General features: G+C 53.8%; 1 protein-coding gene across 13 annotated transcripts in view; it reads left to right on the top strand.

Moving 5' to 3' along the window:
• The window catches only part of AUH (AU RNA binding methylglutaconyl-CoA hydratase), a 397,505-nt gene that overhangs the window by 192,913 nt on the left and 179,906 nt on the right, over nucleotides 1–24,686 (top strand). The window contains exon 12 of one of the 13 annotated variants that reach the window (XM_034646757.1): nucleotides 16,160–16,261. The exons of the other annotated variants lie outside the window; for them this stretch is intronic. Coding sequence (XP_034502648.1) covers nucleotides 16,160–16,260 — 101 coding nt within the window. The 3' untranslated portion in view covers nucleotide 16,261. Of the gene's footprint in view, nucleotides 1–16,159; nucleotides 16,262–24,686 lie in introns of those variants that run through there. 13 annotated transcript variants of the gene reach the window in all.

Raw genomic sequence — 24,686 nt, 5'->3', positions numbered from 1 at the left:
TGTGTCGGGTCCTTTTATGTGGCAAGTAACACACACCCAACTTGAAGTAAATGAGACCAGAAAAGGGAATCCACTGAGCAGCCGGCTTCTGGGACAACTAGACCTGTGATCCCATCCTTTCCCAGGTCCCCTCTCCCCCACCAGCTTGCCATCTTCCAGCCTTGCCACCAAGCAGCAGGTGATCTTACCTCCACTCCACCTGGAGGTTATTCGGGGGCAGACTTGAGCCCTGTGACTGGGGAAGAGGATGCCACACTTGGAGTGGAGACACAAAGCAGGTCACATCTGCCACACTTGGCTTGTAAGGACAACAAACAGCCATGTGGAGTGCCATGGGCAGGTCTCCGCCTGTGTCTCTTGGTTATTCATGCATTTTCTCGTTCATCTCTGCTTGCTCTATGGCTAGAACACCCAGGAAACTGCGTGATGATTGCAGGGTTCTTCAAATCCACGTTGCCACCAACGGAGTACCTGCGTGTGGCACGGATTTTCCCGGTTTTGTGGTAGCTGTGTTTCATAGTGCTGGTTGCCTCAAGTCATCACCTAAGCCATGTTTGTTATTTATCGTTGTATTTGTTTTCACAGACGATAAGAAATATCCAGTTACTTTCAATCAGGGCCACTCAGAATAGCTGCGTGTTCACTGAGAACCACAAGAGTCACCGTGTCTCTTGCACGTGGGGCAGTTCTAGAATCTTCTATTGCTAGATGGCTACGTAACACCAGTGGACTTTTCCTGAGTAACACATCCTGTTCCCTCAACAACACCCCTGAAGAAGGGGGGGGCACTTGTTTGTCTTTTTTCTGAACGACATACACGAGGGTGATCAGTTATCCTACGGCGCTGTGCATGTGGCCGTGAACAGCAGGAGCAAAGAGAAGAGGAGGGGAAGTGGTGCTGCTCCCCCCTCTGACACACACACACCCTCTTCCAAAGACCCTTCTGAGGTCTGGCTCTCTCTGAAGAATAGACCTTCTAGTGACCTGGCCCCTTGGTACTTTAGCTTGCTTTCTGTGACAGCGCTTTCGGGGAGGTGTGAGATTCGGCGACCCCCATGCTCTGATGGGACCTTCTCTGGCAACGGCCAGAGAGCCTGGCCCATTCTTGTCCTGGCTTCACTGTTCAGTGTTCGGAATCCTGTCAGCACTCACCTCCCACACTCTGGCTTCCCCGAAGGCCAGTGTAGTGGGTAAACATTGACTTTGGAGTTGTCCCGAAGTCCGCGCAGAGGCCCAGGAAGCAGGTTCCCAGGCCAGCTGAGGCTGCCTACGTGCTGCGGCTCTGGAAAGGGCAGGGACCAAGTGCAGAGCTCCTCCCTGGGATGGGGCGCTGATAAGGGGTGGATGTTGGCTCCAGATTTCAAATGAACTCTGCCACGAGCTGCAAAGCTGTGTGTCCTAGCTTCACTTAGGATTCTCTTAGTACTCGCTTCCCTGAGAAGGACTGTGTATTCAGGGAGGAGAGACAGAAGCTGTGTGTGTATGTATAAGCAAGCCTGATTTCCTTTTGGGAATTCTTTTAGAAAACATTCAGAGAGGCCAGAAATAGTGACCATCAGGGGACCCCCTTGCCATGCCCTGCGTGGATCACATGGTCTCCATAGATGGACACCACCCCCAAGATGGGCACACGGGCAGTTTGGCCAGTGCCTGGTGGCCACCATCCCTGAATCCTGCCTGGCCCTTACCTGAGGCCAGGGGGCTCCCTGGGACAGGCTTATTATCTTGGATGTAGCATCTTAAATATGTGTCACTGACCACTTACCTCTACGGTTCCCCTTGCAAAGGTTCTTTGGACCCAGAGGAGAAAAGCGGTATTTAGATCTAGGTTATTCAAGAGGGTGGAGCGAGCTAAGTTTAGCGGAGGCTAAAAATAGCGGAGCACCGGGGCGGGTCAGGCCTGCCTGTGGGCTCGGGGCCGCCTGCCCGGCACCCTGGCCCTCCCAGGACACCACATGCTAGTGCTGGTTCCAGAAGGTGCTGGGCAGCCCGTTACTCATATGTCAGATCCCCTCTGCATTTCCATAGAAGAGTGTGAGTCACCAGCCAGTGGGGCCTCTCTCTGAGCTTCGAGAAGAAATGGGCTGCAGAGAGAGGGAGCGGCTGTCAGACACCGGAAAGCAGGGGAAGAGGCCTCTTAGAGCTTTCTGTGGTGGCTTTCTGTTTCCATAGGTTAATTTTTATCTCAACAACCGAGATAAGGTTGGATGGCCTTTTTATAAGAAATCTATTTAAATACAAGGGATTATTTGAGCTCCCTTTTTAAAAGCCAAGGGCAGTTTATAAATAAAATGTATGAGAATTGGTGTTTGATGAACACTCACGGAGCTCACTGCCTGTGCCGCTGTTGGAGCTCCCCCTCCACACGCTGCGGAGGCGTAAACTGCCCCTTTGTTCTTGTCCGTGGGGACAGGCGTGAGCGGCCAGGCGTGCCCGCCCCGGACCCCGCGAGCTGGGGCTCGCTGCTCGGAACAGATGGTGATTCTCAAACCGAGTGCTATTCTGGTGCACTTACTTAGGAAAAGGATCTAAAAATAGACTTGAATGAGCATAACCTGCAAAAATAAGTTGTCAGCTTCTTTTTACTCCTGCTGGGCTGAAAACAAAGCTGTCAGCAATTTCTGGGAGTTGAGGAATCTGTGTGCTTTCTTATTTTAGAGAAAGCTTTTTCAGTACGACTGTAACTGAGTCCCCTTAAATCTCTCAGTGTCAACACATTCCCATCTGTCGTTCTAGAGACTTTTAAGTGCAGAGACCGCTCCTTGCCTTGGGGCGGTCAGGCCGGAGGGTGGGGCCTGCTGCCCAGGGACCAGGTGCACGGCAGTGGGCAGTGGTCCATCCTGTGAAGACAAGGCTCTGCAAGGGCAGGAGGGTGGGGGATCCGGCTGGCGGGGCTCCCCCACTCTGACACCTGTTGTGACTTGGGTTGGGCTTTGGGGAGCACACAGCCTCCGTCTCAAGGCACCTGGTGCCGTCAGGACATCTGTAAAATGACCCGCATGCCAACAGCGGGTGGACTCTGGACCGGTCAGGGTGGCTGGACTTCTTGCTTGGGGGAACGGTATCTCCCTGGGCAGTCCCCAGGCTCAGCTCCTCTGAAGGCTCCCTGTTGGTCCAGGACCATCTAAGCTCCACGCAAGTGCAGGGTCCCTGCCAGGTGCTGGCACTGAGCAGGACAGGTTCCAGCCAGCACAACAGAAAGGGGCCCTCCCAGAGCCACCACCTGTTTATTAAGCATGCCCCCAACACAAGCACCCCAAACTTCGGCTGCTCACCGACGGGGTTTGGCTCTGCTCAGAAACAGTCCACTCGGGTTCCACTGTGCCTAACCTGCACACGCCTTCTTGGAATAATGGAAAGGCTCCGGGGCCCACCTCAGACAAGCACACACCACACATACACACATATACCACACACACACCACACGCATACTCCCCCCCACACAAACCCCACATACATACACACAGAGTGTGCTGGGAAGCGTGATTTCTCCTGGGACGGGGTTGGTCATTTACCTGAGGACACGAAGGAACTAGGGCGATGCCTGGGGCAGGGGGACAGCAAGGCTAGGCCAAGTCCATGAGACCATCAAAGCAGACCCAGGCACTGGGCCCCAGCTCACGGCCAGGCCCAAATGGAGAGTGTTGGAGGCTCTGGGAAACTGCCCAGCATCACAGAGTCTCATTAGCTGGTGAATTAATTTAACCTGTTTGTGCCAAGGGGGTGTGAAGTTCACCACTCAGACTTTTCCCAAAGGCTGAGCTGGGACAGAAGCCCGCATGCCTGCCCGATGCCACCCCTGGGCACACACTCACCGGGTGCTGCCAGCCAGGAGCTCCAGGCTCCTGAGGGCACGAGGTTGTGCCCCCAGCTTCCCGCGGGCAACACGAAGTCAGACCACAATGAGCTGCTGCTTCTGTTTCTGACCCCGTATAGCAATGCTCCCGGCCAAAGGCACATCACAGAATCAAAGCTTTATATTTCAAAATAATTTAAAAGAATGCCAGCCACAAATCTAGGTCCCAAATGCATCGTCCTTAAAGGAAATGAAGTTTTGGAATTAATAGAACATAGTACTTGAAAAATGAAATGGAATAGATCGGTGAAGCCCTGATGGTCTCTGAGCCCTCGGAAAGGTGACAGAGCTGGTGAGGGCCGGCTCCCCCCGGGTCGGTGGGCCAGACAATCCCACAGCCCAGCTCACCCAGCTGTGCCCCAGCGATGCGACCCCCAAGACAGTGTCCGGCTTGGAGGAAGAGGACTTCTCAGAAGAAACCGTCCTCCCTAAGCGGTCGTGATGATAGTGTCACCCCCCAGGCCGGTGAGGGTCCAGGGCCACAGGCAGGACTGTGTGGCGGTGCTGTTAGAGATCAGAAACCACCCATGAGGAGAGGAAGCTTCTGTCCTTTGGCAAAGCACCCTCAGTTGTAGGAATTCATTCTGAGATGCTAATGCAGTTCGTGCCGCAGAATGTCGGTCTCTGAAACAGAGACGAACGGCCTCCGTCAGTAGGCAGACGGGAGGAGCATGTAGTGGTGGTCCTTGCGCTCCGGCTGGCCCCCCAGCCCCCAGCAGCTGGAAGCGCTGTCATAGCAGCAGGCACATGACTGGCAGGGAAGTGTTCGCCGTGTGCTTGGGAAAGCAGGGTACAACTCAGCAGGTACAATGTTACCCTGTTGTCATGTGATATGCCTATGATACGTATGCCGTTCCTGATTTTCCTCCAGCTGTGACTGTTCTCTCCTGAGGCTGTAACGACCTGTCGCAGCGCCTCGGCCTCCCACAGCACACACCTGTAATCGCACAGTTCTGGAGGGCAGGAGGCTGAGCCAGGGCTCCAGGGCTCAGTCTGGGTGTAGCAGGGGTGTTTCCTTTGGAGGCTCCAGGGGAGGATCCCTTCAATGGCTTTCCAGCTGCTGGAGGCCTCCCGTGTCCCCTCATCCCTGCGTCCCCATGTTCCCGCGTCCCCGTGTCCCCTGCGTCCCTGGGCCTGGGTCCCCACCCCCACCTACAGAGCAGCAATCACAGTCCCTTCCCCCCAGCTGGGACCTGTGGCCACAGTGCATGCGCTCTGCTAAGCCGATTAGCAACCTTCACTTCCTCCTAATTACCTTCCTCTGCTACCCTAATCCCCCCGGGTCAGAATCCCAGCGTATTTACAGGTTCCAGGGATAAGGACGGGGACCTCTTTGAAGGGCGGATATCCTGCTCAGAAGAGGATGCAATATGCTTGACTGTAATCAGCCAAGAAGAAGCGGAAAACCAGAGCTCTGGGTGCTCCGTGTTAATTTTCCTTGCAGCTTTACCGACTCCCTTTCATTTCTGTAACCAGTTGTCTGGTTCTCGGCTTTAGTGCTAAATGTGCAGTAGTTCACTCATTCTCCTTCATTTCATTCCATGGTTTTCCATTTCTGTGTTCTTGATCAACCGGGCAATACAGAAGGAGCCCGTGTGGTTCAGTTACTGTCGTGTAACAAGCCATCCTAAAATTTGGTGATTAAAACAACACAACCTTCTTTTTCTTGCCATCCTGTGGATCAGAACTTGGGCAGTGCTCGGCGGGGCAGCTGGGCTTTCTCCTGTCCCCAGGGCCTCTCCATGGGGCCTCTGATCCATCACACATCCACCCAGCTCTCTGGGCAGCATGGGAGAAACTAGATGCCCGGACCTCCATGAGGACTGGGCATGAGAGTCTCAGAAGAGCACTGTACAGCCCATGCTCAAAGCAAGAGCCCGACTGTCCAGTTTAAGCACAGAGGAGAAGAAGGCGGTAGGCCTTGTGAGCCAGACCAGGGATTCAGCGAGACCACATCCGGATGATGTATGCCAACAGTCAGTATTCCTTGCACAGTGGCTGTGTCCATTGTTGGGGCTCCCTTTGGTCATCCACCAGTATTCCTGGTGTCCCCCCCCTTTTGTGTGCCTGCCCAGAAAGCTTGCACGTGGGACGCTGACAAATGCACAGGCAGGGCACACAGTTTGTGCCATGGGGGCAAGGACAGACTCCTGGAGCACCCCTTGCTCACTCGAAACCTAGAAATAATGACCTACAGCCCATACCCCACACTCTGTCATTGTATAGTTGCAAAAGGTATAACTCAAGCCACCCACGAAACCCAAGTGCCTCAGAGCGGCTGGAGTGGTGGGTGATGTCATAGAACCGTGGGCCCGTCAACCTGCTCATTCTTAGAGGTTCCGAGGCCACATGGCCGCCAGGGCTCCCCATAGGGGATCCAACCTCTGTTCTCTTTTCTCTGGCCCCCACAGGCCCCTCATTTTCTGAGGGCAGTTTGTCCTTCTGTTTATTGCCTGAAGATGTGCCACCCACCACCCCATTCCCCAGCACTGCCCTCTCTTTCTGGGGGCTGCATCCAGGGCCTCCCCTGGATAGAGGCAGCCCATCTCCCAGGGTCTCCGGTGGCTGGTGGAAACGCTAGAGCTGTCCACTCTGGAACCAGCACTACCGGAGGGCGTCCCCAGGTCTGCTCCCCCAGGACAGACAGTTGATGTGTGTTCAGACACGAGACGAACCAGCGTGCACTTCTCGAATGGGTTATGTAAGGCAGACTCCGAGCCTGGGTCAGTGGGCCGGCAGATGTGCGAGGCTGGACTTCAGAGCCCGTTGGCTGGCTGGGCAGTGAGGCTGAGCAGCTGTCCACACGCCTGTGCTTAACGTTTGCGGCTGTGACACAGTGGTAGCACGTGCGCACTCAGTGTAGCTTATGAATTATGCAGAACCCACTTGCATGCCCATTTTGGTAGCAGCACCGAAAATAGGAGTCAAAAAATCCTGAAAGTTAGAGCACGAAGAGAGGAGCGGAAGAGGCTGCTGGAGAGAAGCCAAGTGGTATTCTTGGAACTTCATGTTCCAGGTGGACAGTTGAAGTTGTGAAACCAGACAGATCTCTCTTTTTCCTGATTAATTATAGGTCGCACAGTCAGGGTGTGGGCCGGGTGTATTTCTTCTGTTTTTGAAGCCCGCGTTTGACAGCTCCCAGCCCGAGGATTTCATCAGTGTCTCCAGGGCCGCTGTCATTGGTGTGACACAATGCCTGGTTGCATAACTCCACACTCTTCCCGCGGCGTCTCCTTCGGGCACGCTGATGTCATCCCGCCAGGAGAGGCCGAGGGCCAGGGCACATCCCATAGCGCCCGGCTACCCTTAAGGAAGAAGAGATGTCCCTTCTTTCAGTTGTTGAAGCAGTAACTTGAAATACCAAAGTGCTTCAGAAAAGACAAAAAGAAAGTAAAATCATCCATACTCCCGCCACTTGAAATGTTAGGACAGCCTGCCTCCTCTTTGACGACCAGATTGATGGCGGTGTGGGTTTTGGAAGCAGGTCTCCTGGATTTGGATTTGCTGCCTACTGACTGTGGGACATTGGGGGTGGGGGGATCACTTGGCTACTCGCTGCCTCGGTTTCTCGATCTGTGAAGTGGAGATATCGGTCGGAAGCCCCTTGCAGGATTGTTAGAGGATTGAGTGCGTGCGTGTATGTGAAGTGCTCAGAACGGTGCCCAGCACAGGGCACAGCTCAGCACTTTCAACAGCGCTGTTATCATACCTGTGTCATCGTCGTCATTATTCCTGACTCTTCCCATGCTTCCCAAAGCAGACACGTGCACACCCACGTGCAACAGATTCATGCACGTGCACACTCGCACACACACACACAGTCTCATGCGGGAATGCACGGACACTCGTACGCATACCTGTGAACACACACATACCTCCTTCCCCAGAAACAATAGCGTCATCCTCCCTGGACGGGCCTGTGGCCGGCTCTCTTGCACCTCAGAATCATCGTGAATGTTTTCCCCAGTCAGCAACATAGCCTTCCTCACGCGGCTGCCTTTCCTCAAAGCTGCTGCTCTCCTGCGGGACGTTGTGGCTGTTCTGAGGTTTCGCCGTCACAGACTGGCTGCTGCAGGGCTGACGCTGGGTTGAGGATGCACCGTTTTAATTTTCCCAGATACTGCCGAATTGCTCGCCCTGATTCCTGCCAGCCTGCCTTCCCCCTGGCCGTGGGAGGTCGATTTCTCCACCTCTCAGCAGGAGGGGACGCGGCCCCAATAGCCGCCAGCCCAGTCATTGAGAAACGTGCGGTGGCGGTTTTATTTTGCGTTTCTGCAGTTATTATTCGTGTGACGGCTCCTCCTCTATCTTGTGCAACGTGTGGGCACCGTTGTGAGAGATGTCAATATATCCTCCGGCCTTCGCGGTTTGGTTTACAGCTGATCCCCTTTTCTACAAACAACAACAACAACAACAAACCATGTACAGCTGATCTACAACCTGCTCAAACCTGTCATTTGCCACATTAGCACGTTTAGGTAGAGAAGCTGTCCAAAGTGGGAAGCTTCATATTGTTGCCAGTGGTAGTATTTGTGAAGTGCTCACTCTGCAGATACTCAAGTGTTAAGTCATTCATCCACAAAGTGGCCTCCGACCACCTATCACAGGAGGGCCAAGGTTTCTCAGCTTCGTGGTTACATCAGAAAACAAATGTTTAAAAACCCACGGTGTGATACTTAAGATCTATCCTGAATCACGTGGGAGCTGAGATCAGGGCCATGGGGCAGAAGGTGGCCACTCTGGGCTACAGCCGGGGATGGGCCCTTGGGGTGGGGCCACCGACTGGCCTCATGCGCCCCTCGCCTGGGGCCGGGATGGAGGCCACAAGGGGCTGGGGCGCAGACCTGGCCCAGGACCCGGCCCCCCGATGCCCCTGGGGCTAGAGGGCAGAATGGGCCGATGTTGTCTCAAGGCACCTGAACTCTTCTCCACGCAGGTGGGAAAATGAAGCCCAAAGGGGCTTCCCAGCCCCTGGTGCACAACCAGCCTCCCTGCCTTGCTCTGAGGGAAGCTCCAAGGAGTGAGGTCTGCCTATCCAGGTGCCCGCTCGTCACATGCTTGTTTGAATCCGTACACACGCAGCCAGTGTCCTTTGCCTTGCCGCGTCCGACCAGGCCGGAAGAGGAATCAGGCCGCAGTGGGGGACCCTGGGCCTCCTGCGCCTGCCTCCCTCGCAAGGTAGCAAGATAGCAAGTTACCCAGGGCTGGCCCTGTGCTCTTGGCTCCCAGTGGAAAGGACTGTGCCATCTCATTCTTGGCCAAGTGCATACCTCTGTCCCCAGCAGCTGTGGTCAGGAGGGTGGCCCTTGTCACTGGGCCATCTGGTCACTGGTGGGGCCATCTCAACCCGTGGAGCTGTTGCTGCACAGTGTGGCCAGGGAAGGGACGCAGTGCTGTGCATCCTCAGGGCGTCCCCCTGAACATGGAAGCAAGGCATAGGTGGCCGCAATGCCCAGGACAGCCATGGCCACTGTGGCTTGAGGTGAGCCGTGGGGCCACCAACTCCTGGGCATGGCGAGGCCCAGTCCTTCTGTGTCAGAGCCTGTACTGTTGGGGCTCCGCATGTGCTCCACACAGGTGCTGGGGGTCCTGGGGAGATGCCTAGCTGGCAGAGCCAGGCAGGCCTCTGAGGGAGCTGATGGGCGCTGTGTTAGTAGTCCCGCCGACTACTGGACCGACCTGCCGTCTGTCCCCACCCCCACTGGCACTCCTGAAATGCCAGCACAGCATGGCCCTGTGCCTCCCACAGATCCCCTGCAGTCCGAGAGGCCCGTTGGGGGAGGAATGGTTAAAGGGCAAGTGTCAGGTGGGGCACATTGCAGGTGCAGTTCCCCACAGACCCAGGCCAGTGTCACTGCCCTCCTGTCCTGTCCTGCCCACTTTGCACCCTGAAGAGCCTGGTTCTCCCTTGCTTTGGGGGTGTTCAACCAGGGCTGATGGAGTAGGGGATGCCTGAGGGCACAGCCATGCAGCCAGGGCCTTGACCAGGGAGCCGTGTGGGTGGGGGCCACAGTCTTTTCTGGCCAGGACTCAGGGGCTGCCGATCCCGCTGCTGGCCTGTCTGAGCCCAGAACTGCCCTCAGCATCCTTTCTTATTCAGCCAGAACTTCTCACGGCCTGACTTTGGTTCCCTGCTTTCCAAATCCACCCAGCTTGGAAATTTTCCTGCCAAACCACAGAAATGATACACGGCTCGCTTCCTGGCAAACACACCTGCAGCCAGCCTTGATGAGCCCCAAGGTGCGTTTATCAGGAAATCAAATACCCACACCGAGGTTCACTGGGTATTTGATTGTCCTTGGAAATGAGAGGGGAAGAGGGGTCGGTGTGTTTCAGAGCAGAGTAAGCAGGTTGCAGTCTGCTCACTTTATAAAAGAAAACCTTGGGGACGTGGAAAATTGAAGAGCTGGCCAGCGGGTCTGTGAGCCTACCACCCCCCAGGGGCTCGCACATGCTCACTGTGGAGATGGCGCCAGAAGAAAGAGCCGCGGCATTTCCAGTCTGTATGTGTGATAACCACATTTAAGTGAAGCTTGGGGTTGACTCGGAAAAGCAAACTCGTTTCAGGCACTCTTGTAAGATTTGAGGTGAGCTGGGCCTCTGTGCTCCCGCCTCCCACCAAGGACCCCACTGCCAGTGCAACGACTGCCCAGGAGCGGCCCATGAGGGGCCCCCGACCCCGCACACGACCCCCAACCTGGGGGCCGTGCCAGCTCCCCTGCCCCTTGTCACCGGCAGAACCCTTGTTCTGCTTTGCCATCGCTGCAGAGACGACGTGACGGCGGGTCACCTGCCGAGGTACACCCGGACTGAGACCACAGCCCCTCTGTATCCTCAGAGAGCACGGGGGAAGGTGGGGGTGTGAACAGGCAGGAATGCGGCGGGCGACTCTGCATTCATGCAGGTCTGTTTTAAACCCCTGTCGCGTCCCCAGGAACTACCTTCATCAGTAGCCCACTACCTGTTGCTCCCCTCAGAACCCACAGCCAGAAACCACACATCGGAGCTGCTATCCCACAACACAGCATCACACTCGGTCTGTGTTGAAGGACCCCTTTCTTTGTTGGACTAGTACTTATATAAAATATAATAAACCTGAATTCCTAAAAACCCTGCCCACACCTGGTGGCTGCAGTGACGTGGGAGTGCTGTGACGTTCTAAACCCTAAACACTGCTTTTGGGGTCTCGTCCCGGAGTGGGATGTGTGGCTGGCGTCCGGGCCTCGGACCCTGGACCCCACGGTGATGGCGCTCACAGTCCCACACAGCTTCTGCGTGGGGTTCCTCTTCCAACTGTGAACCAACTTGGTAAGGTGCTTACAAACCACCGGGATACTGCCAGCCACAAACTCCTTTGTCAGAGCCAGTGTCCTGAATTTTCAATCAGAAACATGGTCGCTGTTGGTTTTTTGCAGCTGTCGTGTGTCCCTGTCTCTGGGGACTGACTCCTAAGGGAGTGATTCTGGGGAGCCTCGGCACTGCTGACTCCCACACGTCCTGTGGCCCCCGAGGGTGTTCACGTGGTGGGAGTCCCTGGGGAACTGGGCGCCGGGTTCCAGGTAACAGGCTGGCTCTGAATAAGAAAGTTCTCGTGTGTCACCGTCGCAGATCCTCTGAGCCGGAAGGTCACTCAGCTCACGGCAGAAACCACACTGAGAACATCTGTCAAAGTAGAAGTTGCAATGCTTTCTTCAAAGAATTCACCTCTACACGTTTAGAAAATTCTGCGCTACCCGCCAGTGAAAAGGAGCACGGACCCATTTCCCTCTTGGACTTTTCTGTGTCATTTTCCTACAGTTCCCTTCCTGACACACGGTTTTTCTGGGGTCCTACTTACTATATTTGGATTTCTGCTAAGCCAATAATGCGGTTTTCTGTGTTTCTTTTCTCAGAGTTAGTTTTTTTTTTTTCTCTTAAAAAGATGATTTATTACCAAACATGGCAAACTCCGAAGAGACATCATGGAATGAAGTTTAATATTATGATGTCGGGAGTTGGAGTTTATGCTCATTGACTTAAATTAGTCATTTCTATGGCCACGGAGCCGGCAGACTCTGAGACTCTGGAGAGCTCTACCTTGTTGATTTTAGTGCTTTACAAATCATCCTTTTTTTTTTTTTTGCAATGTTTTGGTGTTGATGTTATTATGCTTGTCTCAGAAACACGTTGCAATGTGCTTCCCCGTCTCGATTTCTTGAAAGGGTTTGTTTGCGTAAGCGATTGGTGTTATTTACTTCTGTGAATATTTGACAGGGTTCACCGGTGAAACTGACTGGGCCTGGAGTTTCCCCGGCGGGAGGCTTTATGATGACAAAGCCAGGGTCTTTAATGAGTACAGGGCTCCTTCCGTTTTCTCTTTAATCTTGTCCAAATTTTGTAAGTTATATTTTTCAGGAATTTGTGTAGTTCATGAAGTTACCAAGCTGATTGGCATAAAGTTATTCACAAAAGTGGCTTGTTATCCTTTTACTATCTCTTATATCCAGAGTGATAACCAGTCTTTCATGTTCAATATCAATGGTTTATGTTCTGTTAACGATTTTTTTTCTTGACTAGTCCAGGTATCAGTTTACCTGCTTTGTTGCTTTGAAAATACTAAGATTTCACTTTGCGATTTCTTGGTAATGATTGTTTTCTATGTTTTTAATCTCTGCTCTTTATTATTTCTTTCCTTCTACTTCCTCTGTGCCTAGTTTGTTTACTTTCTTTTGTAGGCTCTTGAGATTGACTCTTAGATCATTGACCTCAGACCGTTCCTCTTTTCTAACATAGGCATTGAAAGCTATGGCTATCCCTCCAGCCACTGCCTTGGCTGCACCCCACACATTTGGATATGATGTATTTTCACTCCCACTTAGGTTTGAAATACTTTCTAAATTATTTGCAACTTCCTTTTTTGAAACATATGCTATTAAGAAGTGCATCATTTAGTTTCCAAATATTGGAGTTTTTCCTGGATATCATTTGGCTATTGATTCCTAATTTAATTCTGTTGCAGTCAGTGAATCTGCTTCATATATTTTCAGATCTCTTACCTTTTTTTGAGACTTGTGGTATGTGTAATTTTTTCTGTGTACTTGAAAAGAACATGTAATGATGTATTGATAACAGTTAGGTTAAAGTAAATGGTGACGTTTGGCTCCTGTATGTGTCTACTAACACTTTTTTCTAACTGATTGATAAATTGCCAAGAGAGGAAGGTTAACATCTCTTACTATGATTGTGCAATTGTTTTTTTCTCTAGAAAACTAAGCAAAAAAAGGAACTTCTTTCATCTGATAAAGGGCATCTGTGAAAAACCTAGAGGTAACACAATACTGTAGTTACTATTGAAATATTGAACACTTTCTCTCTAAGATCAGGAATACGATAAGGATGCATGCTCACTCTTATCACTTTCTTGTCATCTCACTGAGAACCTATGGCTGTAAAACAAGAAAAAGATAAAAAAGACATAAATTAGTAGGGGGAGAAGTACAACTGTGTGTATTTAAATACGGCATGATTACCTGGAAAATCTCCAGTAATCTACTAGTATAAAACCACTAGTATAAGTTGCAGGATGCAAGGTTAATATACAAAAATTAATTGTACATGTATATACCAGCAGCAAACAATTGAAAGATGACATTTAAAAAAATTCCATTTATAACACCAAATGAAATAGTTAAAAACACATTTAACAAGAGATGTGCAAGTCCTGTTCACAGAAAACTACAGAATGTTGTTGAAAGAGACATATAAAAGGCCGTGAGTACATGGAGAGATGTGCCACGTTACTGGACTGAGAGACTCAATGTCACTGAGACACCAGCTCTCCGCAAATTCTTCTCTAGATTCAGTGCAATCCCAATCAAGATTCCAGCAGTGTTTTGTGTAGAAATTGAGAAGCTAATTCCAAAATGTACTTTGAAAATACAGTCAAGCCTTGAACAAGACAGGTTTGAACTGCACGGCTCCACCTAGATGCAGATGATTTTCCAATAAATACAGGACAGTCCTGTAAATGTATTTTATCTTCCTTATGATTTCCTTATTAACATTTTCTTTTCTTTCGCTTGTTTGATTATAAGAATATAGTATGTAATGCATACAACATACAAAGTCTTGTATGTTTATGTTATTGGTAAGGCTTCTGATCAGTAGTTGGTTATTAGTAGTTAAGTTTTGGGGGAGTCAAAAGTTCTGTGTGGATTTCCGAACCAGGGGTTGGCACCCCTAACCCTTACATTGTTTGAAGGTAAACTGTACAAAGACCTAGAATAGTCAAAGTAATTTTTAAAAAGTTGGAGGACAGACACCCCTTGAGTTCCAGAATCCCTCCAAAGCTATGGTGATCAAATAGTGTGGATACAGATCAAATGGACATAACTGAGAAGCACACGTGGGTAGTCAGTTGATTTTTAACAGATGCCCAGTCGATTCAATAGGGAAATGAAAGTTTTTCAAACAATTGAATGTCTGTGTGGGGGGAAAAACAACCCGTCAATCCTTCCCCTGCTCTACACACAAAATTAACTTGAAATAATCATAGGCATAAAATTCCTAGAAGAAAGTCTTTGCGATTTGTCTGTTTTTGCCTAAGGCAACATTTCCAGCTTCTAGTGCAGAAATCTAAGGTGGGGGCTGACGCCCAGGTAGCTTAGTCAGTTAAGCATGTCTGCCTTTGGCTTGGGTCATGATCCCAAGATGCTGGGATCGAGCCCCACGTTGGGCTCCCTGCTTAGCTGGGAGCCTGCTTCTCCCACTCCCTCTGCCTGCCACTCCCCCTGCTTGTGCTCTCGCTCTCTCTCATAAATGAATGAAATCTTAAAAAAAAAAAAAAAAGGAATTTCTAAGAGAGTCTCATGACCCGGTCCCCCACGCTCCCAGCCTGGCATTATTTCCAGGACTACGGCACTTTGCACAGCAAAGGGATTTCCATCAGTTGACCTGAAAATAGGAGATTATCTGGGTGGGCCTAAACTTATCACAGTCTTTTAAGAGCAGAGGGTTTTCCCTGGCTGATCACAGAAGGGGGCGTTAGAAATGTGTGATGTGAGGGAGCTATCTGTTGTTGGCTTTGGGACAAGGACCTGAGAGTGGCTTCTAAGTCCCTGAGAGCAGTTCCCTTCCCTATCTCCCATAGCTGGCAAGAAAGCGGGGAGTCCAGTCTAGACCTGCAAGGTAGGGATGAGCCTGGAAATGGTTCTTCCCAGTGCCTCCCGACAAGAGCCTTGACTTCACCTCATGAGGCACTAAGCAGAACAGCTGGCCCACCTGCCTGGCCTGTGGCCTGCAGAGCCGGGAGTTAGCGAACAGGTGTCTGAAACCCCTGCGTCTCTGACTGTCATGAGTAGAAGAAAACTAACGCACAGCGGCGATCCTATGATCATGGCAGTAAACCATTTAATTTGTTCCTGTTTCATAGCTGTTTCCTGGAACAATAAGTATCATTCTATTTGCTTTTTCTCCTTTTTTAGTGTGAAAAGCCTCCAGCTTCCAAGCTGTTGCTGGCGTTCGGGTAAATGACGGCCCATCTTCTAGGAAACGTCCTCTAAATCCTGGCTGCTCCAGGTGTAGCCCCTGGGCCAGCAGCAGCATTGATATACCTGGGAGCTTGTTAGGGACTCAAAATCCCGGGCCCCATGTCAGGTCCCCCAAAGGGGAAGCATGTTTCAGGTAGACCCCCAGGCACTGAAGTTTCTGAAGCGGAACCTCACCTTGCCCCGAACTGTGGCTCTTACGGGTTCTAAGCCTAACACATCACAGGGTGGCCGGGTCAGCCATCTAGACCTTCCGCCACCGTGGTGGCACTGCTTCTGCTGCAGGGTCTGGATCTCTGGTCTCAGACGTGGGGACTTCCATTCTAGTTAGCTTTCTTCTTGGCCTGGGAACTGCCTCCAGAACTTGTGCCTCTGACATGACACTGAATGGCACCTGTGCCTTGACATGCCCAGTCTTCTCCACTGCAGTGGGACCTGCATGCTCCAGCTACCCGCACCACTCCTTCTCAGGGGAGTCCAGGGTCACCCGCTCCCAGACATGAGCCTCTCAGGAGCACCTCAGAGAGAGTGGTGTGTGCACTAGTCACCAGCTGCTGGTGTAGACATCCACTGTCTCTGTGAGTCACAGACAGCAGAGCTGCTGTGACTTCTCCGAGGCCATGGAGGGTGCTCCTGCTTCCCCCCTAGAGGCCCCAGATGATGGTTGGGTGCTCCTTCACCTCCGCACTGCGGTCAGCCCAGTGGGGATTCCGGAGTGTCTCTGGTAAAAGCTCATCTCTGCCAACATCTTCACCATCTTCCCTCTCTCCTCCCACAGACTGCAAGTACCCAGGAAAATGGAAGTCCCTCTCACCACTGGCCCTGCACTTGGGCTGTTTTCTCTCTCTGACAAATCGCAGCCCCCGTCTCACCCCCTGAGGTACGACTTCTTCCAGGAAGCCTTCCTAGAATTTCCCATCAGGACTCCTAGTGAAGTGTCCCTGAGATTCACGTCCTCAGTACTTTGATCATCCATTGCAGCACTAAAGTACTCTGAATGCAATGGCTTAAAGCAACCGTTTAGTTTTGCTCCCAATTCCACAGGTCAGGAATTTGGAAGGGCTTGTGGGGTGCTTTCCCTTGGGGTATGTCCTGCACGTGCAGTCATCTGAAGGCTCGGCTGAGCCGACCATCCAAGATGGCACCCACATGCTGCTGGCTAGTGCTGCTGGCGGATGGCTTGAAGCTCCGGTGGGGCTCTGGCTGGAGTACCTACACCTGGCCTCTGTCCATGGCTGGGGCTTCCTCATGGCATGGCGCCTAGAGTCTTGAGGGCAAGAGTTCTAGGAGATAAAGGCAGGAGCCTCAAAGCTTGTTGTCACCCAGTGCAGCGCTCCCATAAGCCACCGATCTTGTGTTTCCACTGGTCACACAGGCCAACTCAGGTTCAAGGAAGCGATTTGGACCGGCCTCTTAGTGGCAGGAGCCACAAAGAACGTGAAGGGTGTTTCCTCCCTCACACGTGGCCCCATGTCCTCCCCACCATGGTTCTCTACCGGGCACAGATGGAATGAGTCAAAATTCAATTCGGCAAAAGTGGGAGAGAAGCGGGTTTGGAGACAAAGTAACCCTGTCCATGTGATGTGTGTGTGTTGTGTGTGCAAGACAGCTTTAAGTTCAGGCAGAGTCATTCATTGGTCAGTCCCAGTGTAGGGTCAGCAGGCCACTGAAGCTCTCAGTTTAAAGAATTGTGAGCCCCATTCATGGAACCGTGTGGAGAGGCAACCTGTTACAGAAAGACTTCAGCCTGGTGCCAGGGTCCAGGTGGGCCAGTGGGGCCACAGCACACGGGCATGAGGAGGAGGGGGGTCAGTTTGCTGGTCTACCCAGGGAGAAGCTTCTCCAAGCTTCTCAGGCTCTGGCCCTGGCCCCTGACAACAGCCCTTACCACAAAGGCACCTAAGCCCTCAGCAAGAAGGGCATCTTTGAAACAAGGGTCCTACGGAGCTTGTTTTAGGAAAATAGCCCTCTTGTCAACATGTAGGCAAAAGAAGTTTCTGCAATCCTCAGCTCAAAATTTTATTTGCAGCAAAATGTTGATTTACCCACAAACATCCTGCTTTGCTAAATATACCCCCAGCTCCTAGAACAGGGCTGTGGTTTTTGAGCATGGGTTCTGCCCTCCCTTCTCAAGGTTGGCATGTTCTGTTACGTACCCTCTTCTGTGGTCACCATGCACTGTGGGAGGCGCGTGGGCACCAGAGCTGCAGGACAGGCCTTGGTCTGATGTGTCTCTGGTGGAGGACTGGGCTAGGGGCAGAGGACTAGGCAGCAAGTCTGGTGCCCACTGCTGGGCACAGCCTGCTTGCCGGGCATCTCCCTCCTCCTACAGGCTGGCGTGGTTGATGGTCACCCAGCGTGTACTCGCACTGCCAGGTCTCTGTGGCCAAAGGAAGGGCTTGGAGCTGATCCAGGAAGAAGGGAAGAGCCAGCCCTCCCATGACTGAGTTCCAGAAGCAGAGGCCCAGAGCCCTGAGGGGGGGAGGGCTGTGCGGGTGAGCCTGAGCTCCAGGAAGTGGCCATCGAGGCCCCTGTCCTTGTCAACCTTGTAGAGAGAGACGCCGGGCTGGCTGCAGAGCAAGATGGGCAAATGAGAAGGAGGACAGGGATCAAATCACAGGGTTGTTTCTGCTCACACAGCAGGCAGGCGGGAGGGGAGGAAGGTCTGAAAAAACAACGGCCCGCTCCCAGGGCTGCGGGGGAGCTTGGGCATCCCGGGGGCTGAACTCCAGGGATCTTGCAGGAGAGAGGATTCGGGGGTGGGCGGACACCAAGCGCAGAGGAGTCATGGCACCCCAGCACGTGTCCCCATGCGGCTGTGCAGTAGCTGCAGCAGAAGCAGTGGGCCTACTCCGCGCCTCCTCCCTGGAGCTGCAGGTGGCATCCACTGAACTCGGAATGTCTCCTTTGTGTTGTTAAATGCCCAATGGTTGCAGGCATTGGAGGTGGGAGGGAGGCCTGTGCCTGTCCCCTACTGCTCCCCAGTCCCCCATCCCAGGCTGCCCCCTGGTAAGCTGAGGCCCACAGTCCAGCAGCACATAGGGAAGGAGGAGACCCAAAGGCAGGAAAACAGTGAGCATACTTAACGGTGAGGGCCGTGACAGGCTGCCTGGCAGAGCTGGGGTGCGGGACATTGGACCCAGGTGCATCACTGGCCACCTGTGGGGACAGCTGGGCCCTCCAAGCCCTGGGAAGACGGTGGCTTTTCCTCCTGATTCAGCCCCATGCAGAAGGAGAGCCGTGCAGAGGCAGCCCAGCCACATCGTCTGGGTGACGTCACAAAACCCCTCTGCTATTTTCTGTGGAGCCGTCTGCCAAAAGAGAGTTTTATTCTTCTCCACTGAGGTCAAGAGATGTCTGATGATGAGAAGCCGAGTCCCCTTGAAGTGGCACAGCGCTCGTGTGTGCCTTGGTGCCCCAGGGAGTGACATTCACAGAGGTGAATGAGCCACAGCTCCTGGGGTCTGAGCGAAGGTCAGAGGAGTGCAGGGACCTTGTGCGTAATGAAACCCAGAGAAGCTTCAATGGGTGCCTGTCCCCACCCCGCAACCAACTGGTCCCCAAATGGTGGAGTCCTGCTGTGCCGAGGGTCTCGGGAGGGTCTTGACCGTGGCTGCTCTGGCCAGGCCAAGGACAGGCAAACTACAGCCTGCGGGCCAAATCTGGCCCAGCGATATTTTTTGTGAATAAAGCTTTATTGGGACACAGGCACACCCATGTGTTACCATAGTCTATGCTTCAGTGGTGGAGTTGACCCTTGTGATGGAGAGCGTAAGGCCCACAAGGCCTGAATACTTACCATCTGGCCCTTTGCAGCAGAGTTCTTGACTCCTGGTCTGGGCCACTGATCCTTCTGGAATTCTGTGGCATGGTCTCTGATGCTGACCTGCCCATCCCCGCCCTTGTCAGACAAGCGCCCTGGCTTGGGTGCCCAAGGTGCCAAGGACCTCCAGAGGCCTGCCCCTTCCCTGCAAGTCACAGAGGCAGCCAGAGACCCTCTGCTGATGTGATAAAGAAAGCTCAAAGCTGAGTCAAGATCAAAAGTCCCAGTCACATAGCAAAGGCCCTTCGAAGTCACCTGGCTGCTCTCTGGTTTGGTGGCAGGGGGACGGAGGCTGTGTGAGGGGCGTGGGCTGCTGGGTGCCAGAGGGAGCAGGGACCTTTTTTCCCAGACCCTGGGCGTGGGTATGGGCACCCGCCGCTGGCAGGCCACAGAACACGGTGTGAAAGCAGGGCAGGGCCTTGTCCTCGTGGCCCAACACTTGGTTTCAGAGTCATTTTTAATTTCCTGGTACGGTTTTCAGGCATCATTGAAGGAAGACGTGTGATTTTTATGTGAAGCAGTGGGGGGGCTAGAGTCAAACATAAATAAATACAGCCTGGAAAACACGGCTCTGTGTCCCGGCTACTCCGAGTGTGGTGCGTGGGCCGGGAGTGAGTCAGAACTGCGGACGCCTGGCAGCCCCCCGCCCCGGACGCCCTGGCTTCGAATGTGCAGTTAACCCCAGGGTCTGAAAGCCCTCCCCCCCCACCCCCCGAAAGCAGGCACAGTGTCTGAAAGCTGCCCCTCGGCAGGTGCTCTTCAGCTCTGTGTGTCTTGAAACCCCCTGGGCAGTTTTTAAAATTCTGGGAAGCGCCTCAGAGCCTCTGAGGTCACGGTCCGGGTGAGGCCAGGGCGTGGAGGGTTTGGAGGGTCCCCATGTGGCGCAAGTGTACCGTGGGGGACAAGGACCTCAGACTACACTGGCCTACTTTTGCTCTGAATTTCACAGCCAGAAACCCATGCCGAATGCCCCTGCGGAGCCAGCAAGGACTCTGCCCGCAGCCCCACACTCGCGCTGCCTGCAGCCCACTGTGTGTCCCCCTGCCCGGGAGGGTGGGAGGCCCCGTCCTCTCTGAGTCCCTGCACTGCTGTCAGAACTTCCAGGAGATGTGGTGAGGAAGCTGGCTGACCTACCCAGTGACAGGAGGGGAAGTCATGGGCCTCCCACAGGCTCCCACTGTCGGGGCCAGTCTGACGTCTCCCCTCTTCCCTCCAGCGCAGATGGTGGGAGCCCTTGGCCCCCAGAGTTCCTGGGTGGTGGTAATAGGCCAGTCCCTGAGCCTGGGGGCCACTTGCCCTCTTGCAGACCTGGCCTGGCCTGATGATGGGCCTTGATGGGCATGGGGGGAGGGGGGCGTCCACACATAACCAGTGTCATTCAAGGCCTGTCTGGCTATGGCCCTTCAAGTCAGGACAGACTCTGCTCCGTTCTCTCCGAGCTCCCATTCAGACAACACTCTAACACCCACCCTTAGCGGGAGCCAGAGGCCCTTCTGGTGTCCAGGCTTCCGTCCTGCCACGGTCCTGCTGAGCACCCCTCCCTGCCGTGCCTCAGGCTGCTACGTCTTCCACCGGCCCTTCCCATGCTCCTGCAGCTGGAAGGGCAGGGCCAGGTGCCCTGACCTGGGGGTGGGGGTCAGGCAGAGAGCTGAGGTTCGTTGGTAGGAACACAGCCCTACAGGGCATCTGCCAGACACCTTCTGTGAGAGCCACCGTGCGGCTGAACAGTCCCCCAGGACCCAAGATGCATCCCAGAGGAAACCCCGGGCATCCACAGCACCCGCGGTGGCCGCCTGAGGCTCAGGAGAGCGGCCCCGGGCCAGGGCCACTGGGATCAGGACACTCCTGCCCCTCTGTCCCCCAGTTGTCCTTGGCTGGAGCCCCTGCAGCTCTGCAGCCAGGAAGCAGGGGTCAGCAGTGGTAAGAGAGTTTGAGACAAACTGCATTCGAGCCATCTGAGCCCTTGGTTTCACACGAGGACTGCCTGCGTTTCTGATTTTAGGTGGTTAATGGTTCGTTCGTGCAGGCACTTTATTGGATGGATTGATTCTTTTCCTTGAGCGTGTAGTATTAAGTAAAATAGTAAAATCCAGTGTTACCCGTCCTGTGTCCCCACTTCCCTCCTGCCTCAGCTTCCCCTTGCTGGGCCTTTGCAAGGATGAGAAGTAACACACACAGTGGAGCTCTTAGTTGCCCAGGCAACAACACGTCCGGACCACGGAAAGGGGCCCGTGCCTTCCAGTGGTGGGGCGGCCTCCACCCCGATGAGTAAACACTGAAATTTTACACTAGGTGTAGGATGGAAACTTCTAGCATAGAGCACACCTTGGTGAGCAGGTGAACACAGACAGGCAAGAGTTCAGTGGGTGGTTGCATAGTGAAAGGGGGGCCTGGCACTGTCTTTTTCCCTAAAAGAGCTAACTCCCTCCTTGGAGCCAGCTTCGTCATTACGAGGGGTCAGGGTGACGTGCTGGGTTTCCTCGGGAGGAGATGAGAGCATGACAAGCAGCAGAGCTTCTCTTCAGCCTGACCCAGGGGTGGGGAGACTGCGCTTCCCAGCCAAGGAGCTGACCAGGCTGTGCTCCGGGGACAGTGCTCCCGGAGGCCCCCTGGCGGCTGAGGGCCTTCTCCCGCTTCACACTGCCCTGGGCTCTCCAAACCTTGCCCCTCTCACGCTTGCGATTTGCAAAGCCACCTCCTGTCACGTCTTAGTGCCTCTAGCCAGAAAGAGTTTTCTGGTCCTATGGGCGCGTGTGACGCGTGTGATCAGGGTGGGCCCACCCGGAAGGCCAGGACGACCGCTATGTAAAAGTCTATCACCTTGAGCCCACCTGCAGAGTCCCGTTGGCCACGCAGCACGGTGCCTGTGGCTCCAGCCTCGGGGGGGACGCGTCTGGGGGGCCTCCTGCCTGACCCGCCCACGCAGCCCCCCCCCCCGGTCTCTCCTGCACCATCCCACCACCTTGCCGTTCGTCTTCCGTGAGCAGCAGCCTCCACCACAAGAGGGAAAGGGCGCCGAGCCTTCTGTCAGGTTGCCGTGGAGCAAATGTGACAAATAGAATATGTTCTGATTTTCACTTACGAGCTAACCATGGAAACGTGGCTGGACTCCCAGCGCTCCTCGTCTCTGTAAAGCCTGAGATATCGTAAATGACAGNCCCCCCCCCCCCCCCCCCCCCCCCCCGGTCTCTCCTGCACCATCCCACCACCTTGCCGTTCGTCTTCCGTGAGCAGCAGCCTCCACCACAAGAGGGAAAGGGCGCCGAGCCTTCTGTCAGGTTGCCGTGGAGCAAATGTGACAAATAGAATATGTTCTGATTTTCACTTACGAGCTAACCATGGAAACGTGGCTGGACTCCCAGCGCTCCTCGTCTCTGTAAAGCCTGAGATATCGTAAATGACAGGCTCATTTCTTTAAAAGGCCTTCTAGAGTTCAGTGCCTCTGCAAGAACCCACAAGTGGATGTTCTGTGGCAGAGGGAGGAGTTCCCGTCCTGGGGGACCCTTTGGGTACTCAGTGCCTTCGTAACAATAAGATTCATTTAAAAGGCAAAAGCCCACAAAGTACAATGTGGTCAAACTGTTGCTGAGAGTAGGCTGACGTACAAGGTGAGGGGAACAGAAGTGTGTGGCTGTGTGGCTGGTTTCACGATGACTTGTTACTTCTCTAGAAGAGCTCTGCCCTCAGTTACGTCTTGCTATTGGGCAGTGTCAGGAGCAGATTCAGCCACGGTCGCATGTCTCATCTTTGGTGGCGCCCGGGCTTCTCATCCCATCTTCACAGCCTCAGCCCCATCACTTTGCAGGGACAGGAGGAGGACATTCCAGGTATCTGTGGTAGTGTGATAACTGACCCAACACAGTGACTTAAAGCTGCTGTTCGTCACCCCTGCTCAGTGGGTTGCCGGGGGTCCACGGGGCACTTCTGCCCATCTTCCTTGGGACCACCGACCTGGCAGTTAAATGGTCAGTCCCCTGGCGCCGTGACTGCGATGTGGAACGGTGGGGCTTCTCTTTCTCTCTGTGGCCGCACATGTGGTAGATGGGCTCCTTAAATCAGGGTTTGGAAAACTTGTCTGTAAAGGGCCAGGGAGCAAATATCCTTCACTTTGTGAACATGACCTCTGTCACTCAGCTCTCCTGTTGTAGTGCAGAAGCAGCCACGGACCCTATGTAAATGAAACGGCATGAGCATGTTACAATAAAACTTTATTTACAAAAACAGGCATCAGGGGCCACATTTGTCTGAAGGCCATAATGCCCTGTCTTACACGGTCGCCCAGGACTCCCAAAAGCACAAAAGCAGACCTTGCTTCTAAGTCTTAGTCCCGGAGCAGGCAGAACGCTGCCTCTCGAGTGGATCATGGGGCGAGCCCCGACGTGATGTTGGAGTGGCCACAGAGGGCAGCTGGGCCTCTCTGGAGGTACACTCCTCCCCCGGTCTGGTGGGGAGGGAGAGGCTGGTTTTAAGGAGACATTAGGGTATACAACCCGCGTATTTAAAGCAAGGCCTGGAATTCTGCCCTAGGCCTACCGTGTATGTACCTTGCTGTGAGTTAGCAGGTGAAATCTCCAGGCCTTGATTCATGCCTGGTAAGTGTGACGTACCCAAGATGAGCGAAAGGACCCGCGCTCACAGGAGTTCTCGGTGAGGACGCGGTCTCCTCCACCCGCCTCCTCTTGTGGGGTGTTTTTGTACTTGGATACAGGAAACAGAGACACAATGTGACAGTGACTCTATGAGGTAGTGGCCATTGGGGCTGCTGTGACATCCCGTCTTGTTGGGGTCCAGGTGGACCCTGCCTGGTATTCTGCCTTCTCCCCGTTCACCTGTTCCTCAGGTGCCCCGGGGTGTCATATTGACAAAGGGGTGTCCATGGGTAGCTTCTAGAGGGCTGAGGCTCTCTGGACACGTGGGGACACTCCAGCCCCCTAACTCTTGCCCACAGATATCCATGAGCCTGCCCTGTCCCGCCTCCATCTGTCCCTGCTCCATAGCGCCGTCAGTGTGCTTGTCTTATAGTGTATTGGGTCGCGTTGCTCCCTTTGGATGATCTCCTGACTGTCCCCACTGCCTCGGACTGTGGCTTCATCTGGGCTTGGAGTTCCAGCCTTCCTGTGTCCTGGCTTCACCCGCCTTCCCGCCCTCCCGTGCACACTGCCATGACCCGAGACCCTGCTGTATTCCCAAAGGAGCTGCCCTAAATCCTCCGGCCTTCCCATGTTTCCTCTGAGCCTGAGACACTCCATCTTTGAAGGTGATTCTTCCAATCCCAACCTAACTGCCACTTCCTCCAAGACGTTCTTCCTCCTTCCCCTGAGTTGTAGCAAATGCTTCTCCCTGGGGGCACCTGGGTGGCTCAGTGGGTTAAGGGTCTGCCTTCCGCTCAGGTCATGATCCCCAAGGTCCTGAGATCGAGCCCCACATCGGGCTCCCTGCTCAGTGGGGAGCCTGCTTCTCCCTCTCCCTCTGCTCCCTACTC

The sequence above is a fragment of the Ailuropoda melanoleuca genome, chromosome 17, assembly GCF_002007445.2.
Source record: "Ailuropoda melanoleuca isolate Jingjing chromosome 17, ASM200744v2, whole genome shotgun sequence".
Lineage (NCBI taxonomy): Eukaryota > Metazoa > Chordata > Mammalia > Carnivora > Ursidae > Ailuropoda > Ailuropoda melanoleuca.
Note: the sequence above shows the minus strand (reverse complement) of the source record. Positions and strands in the feature narration are given on the sequence as shown.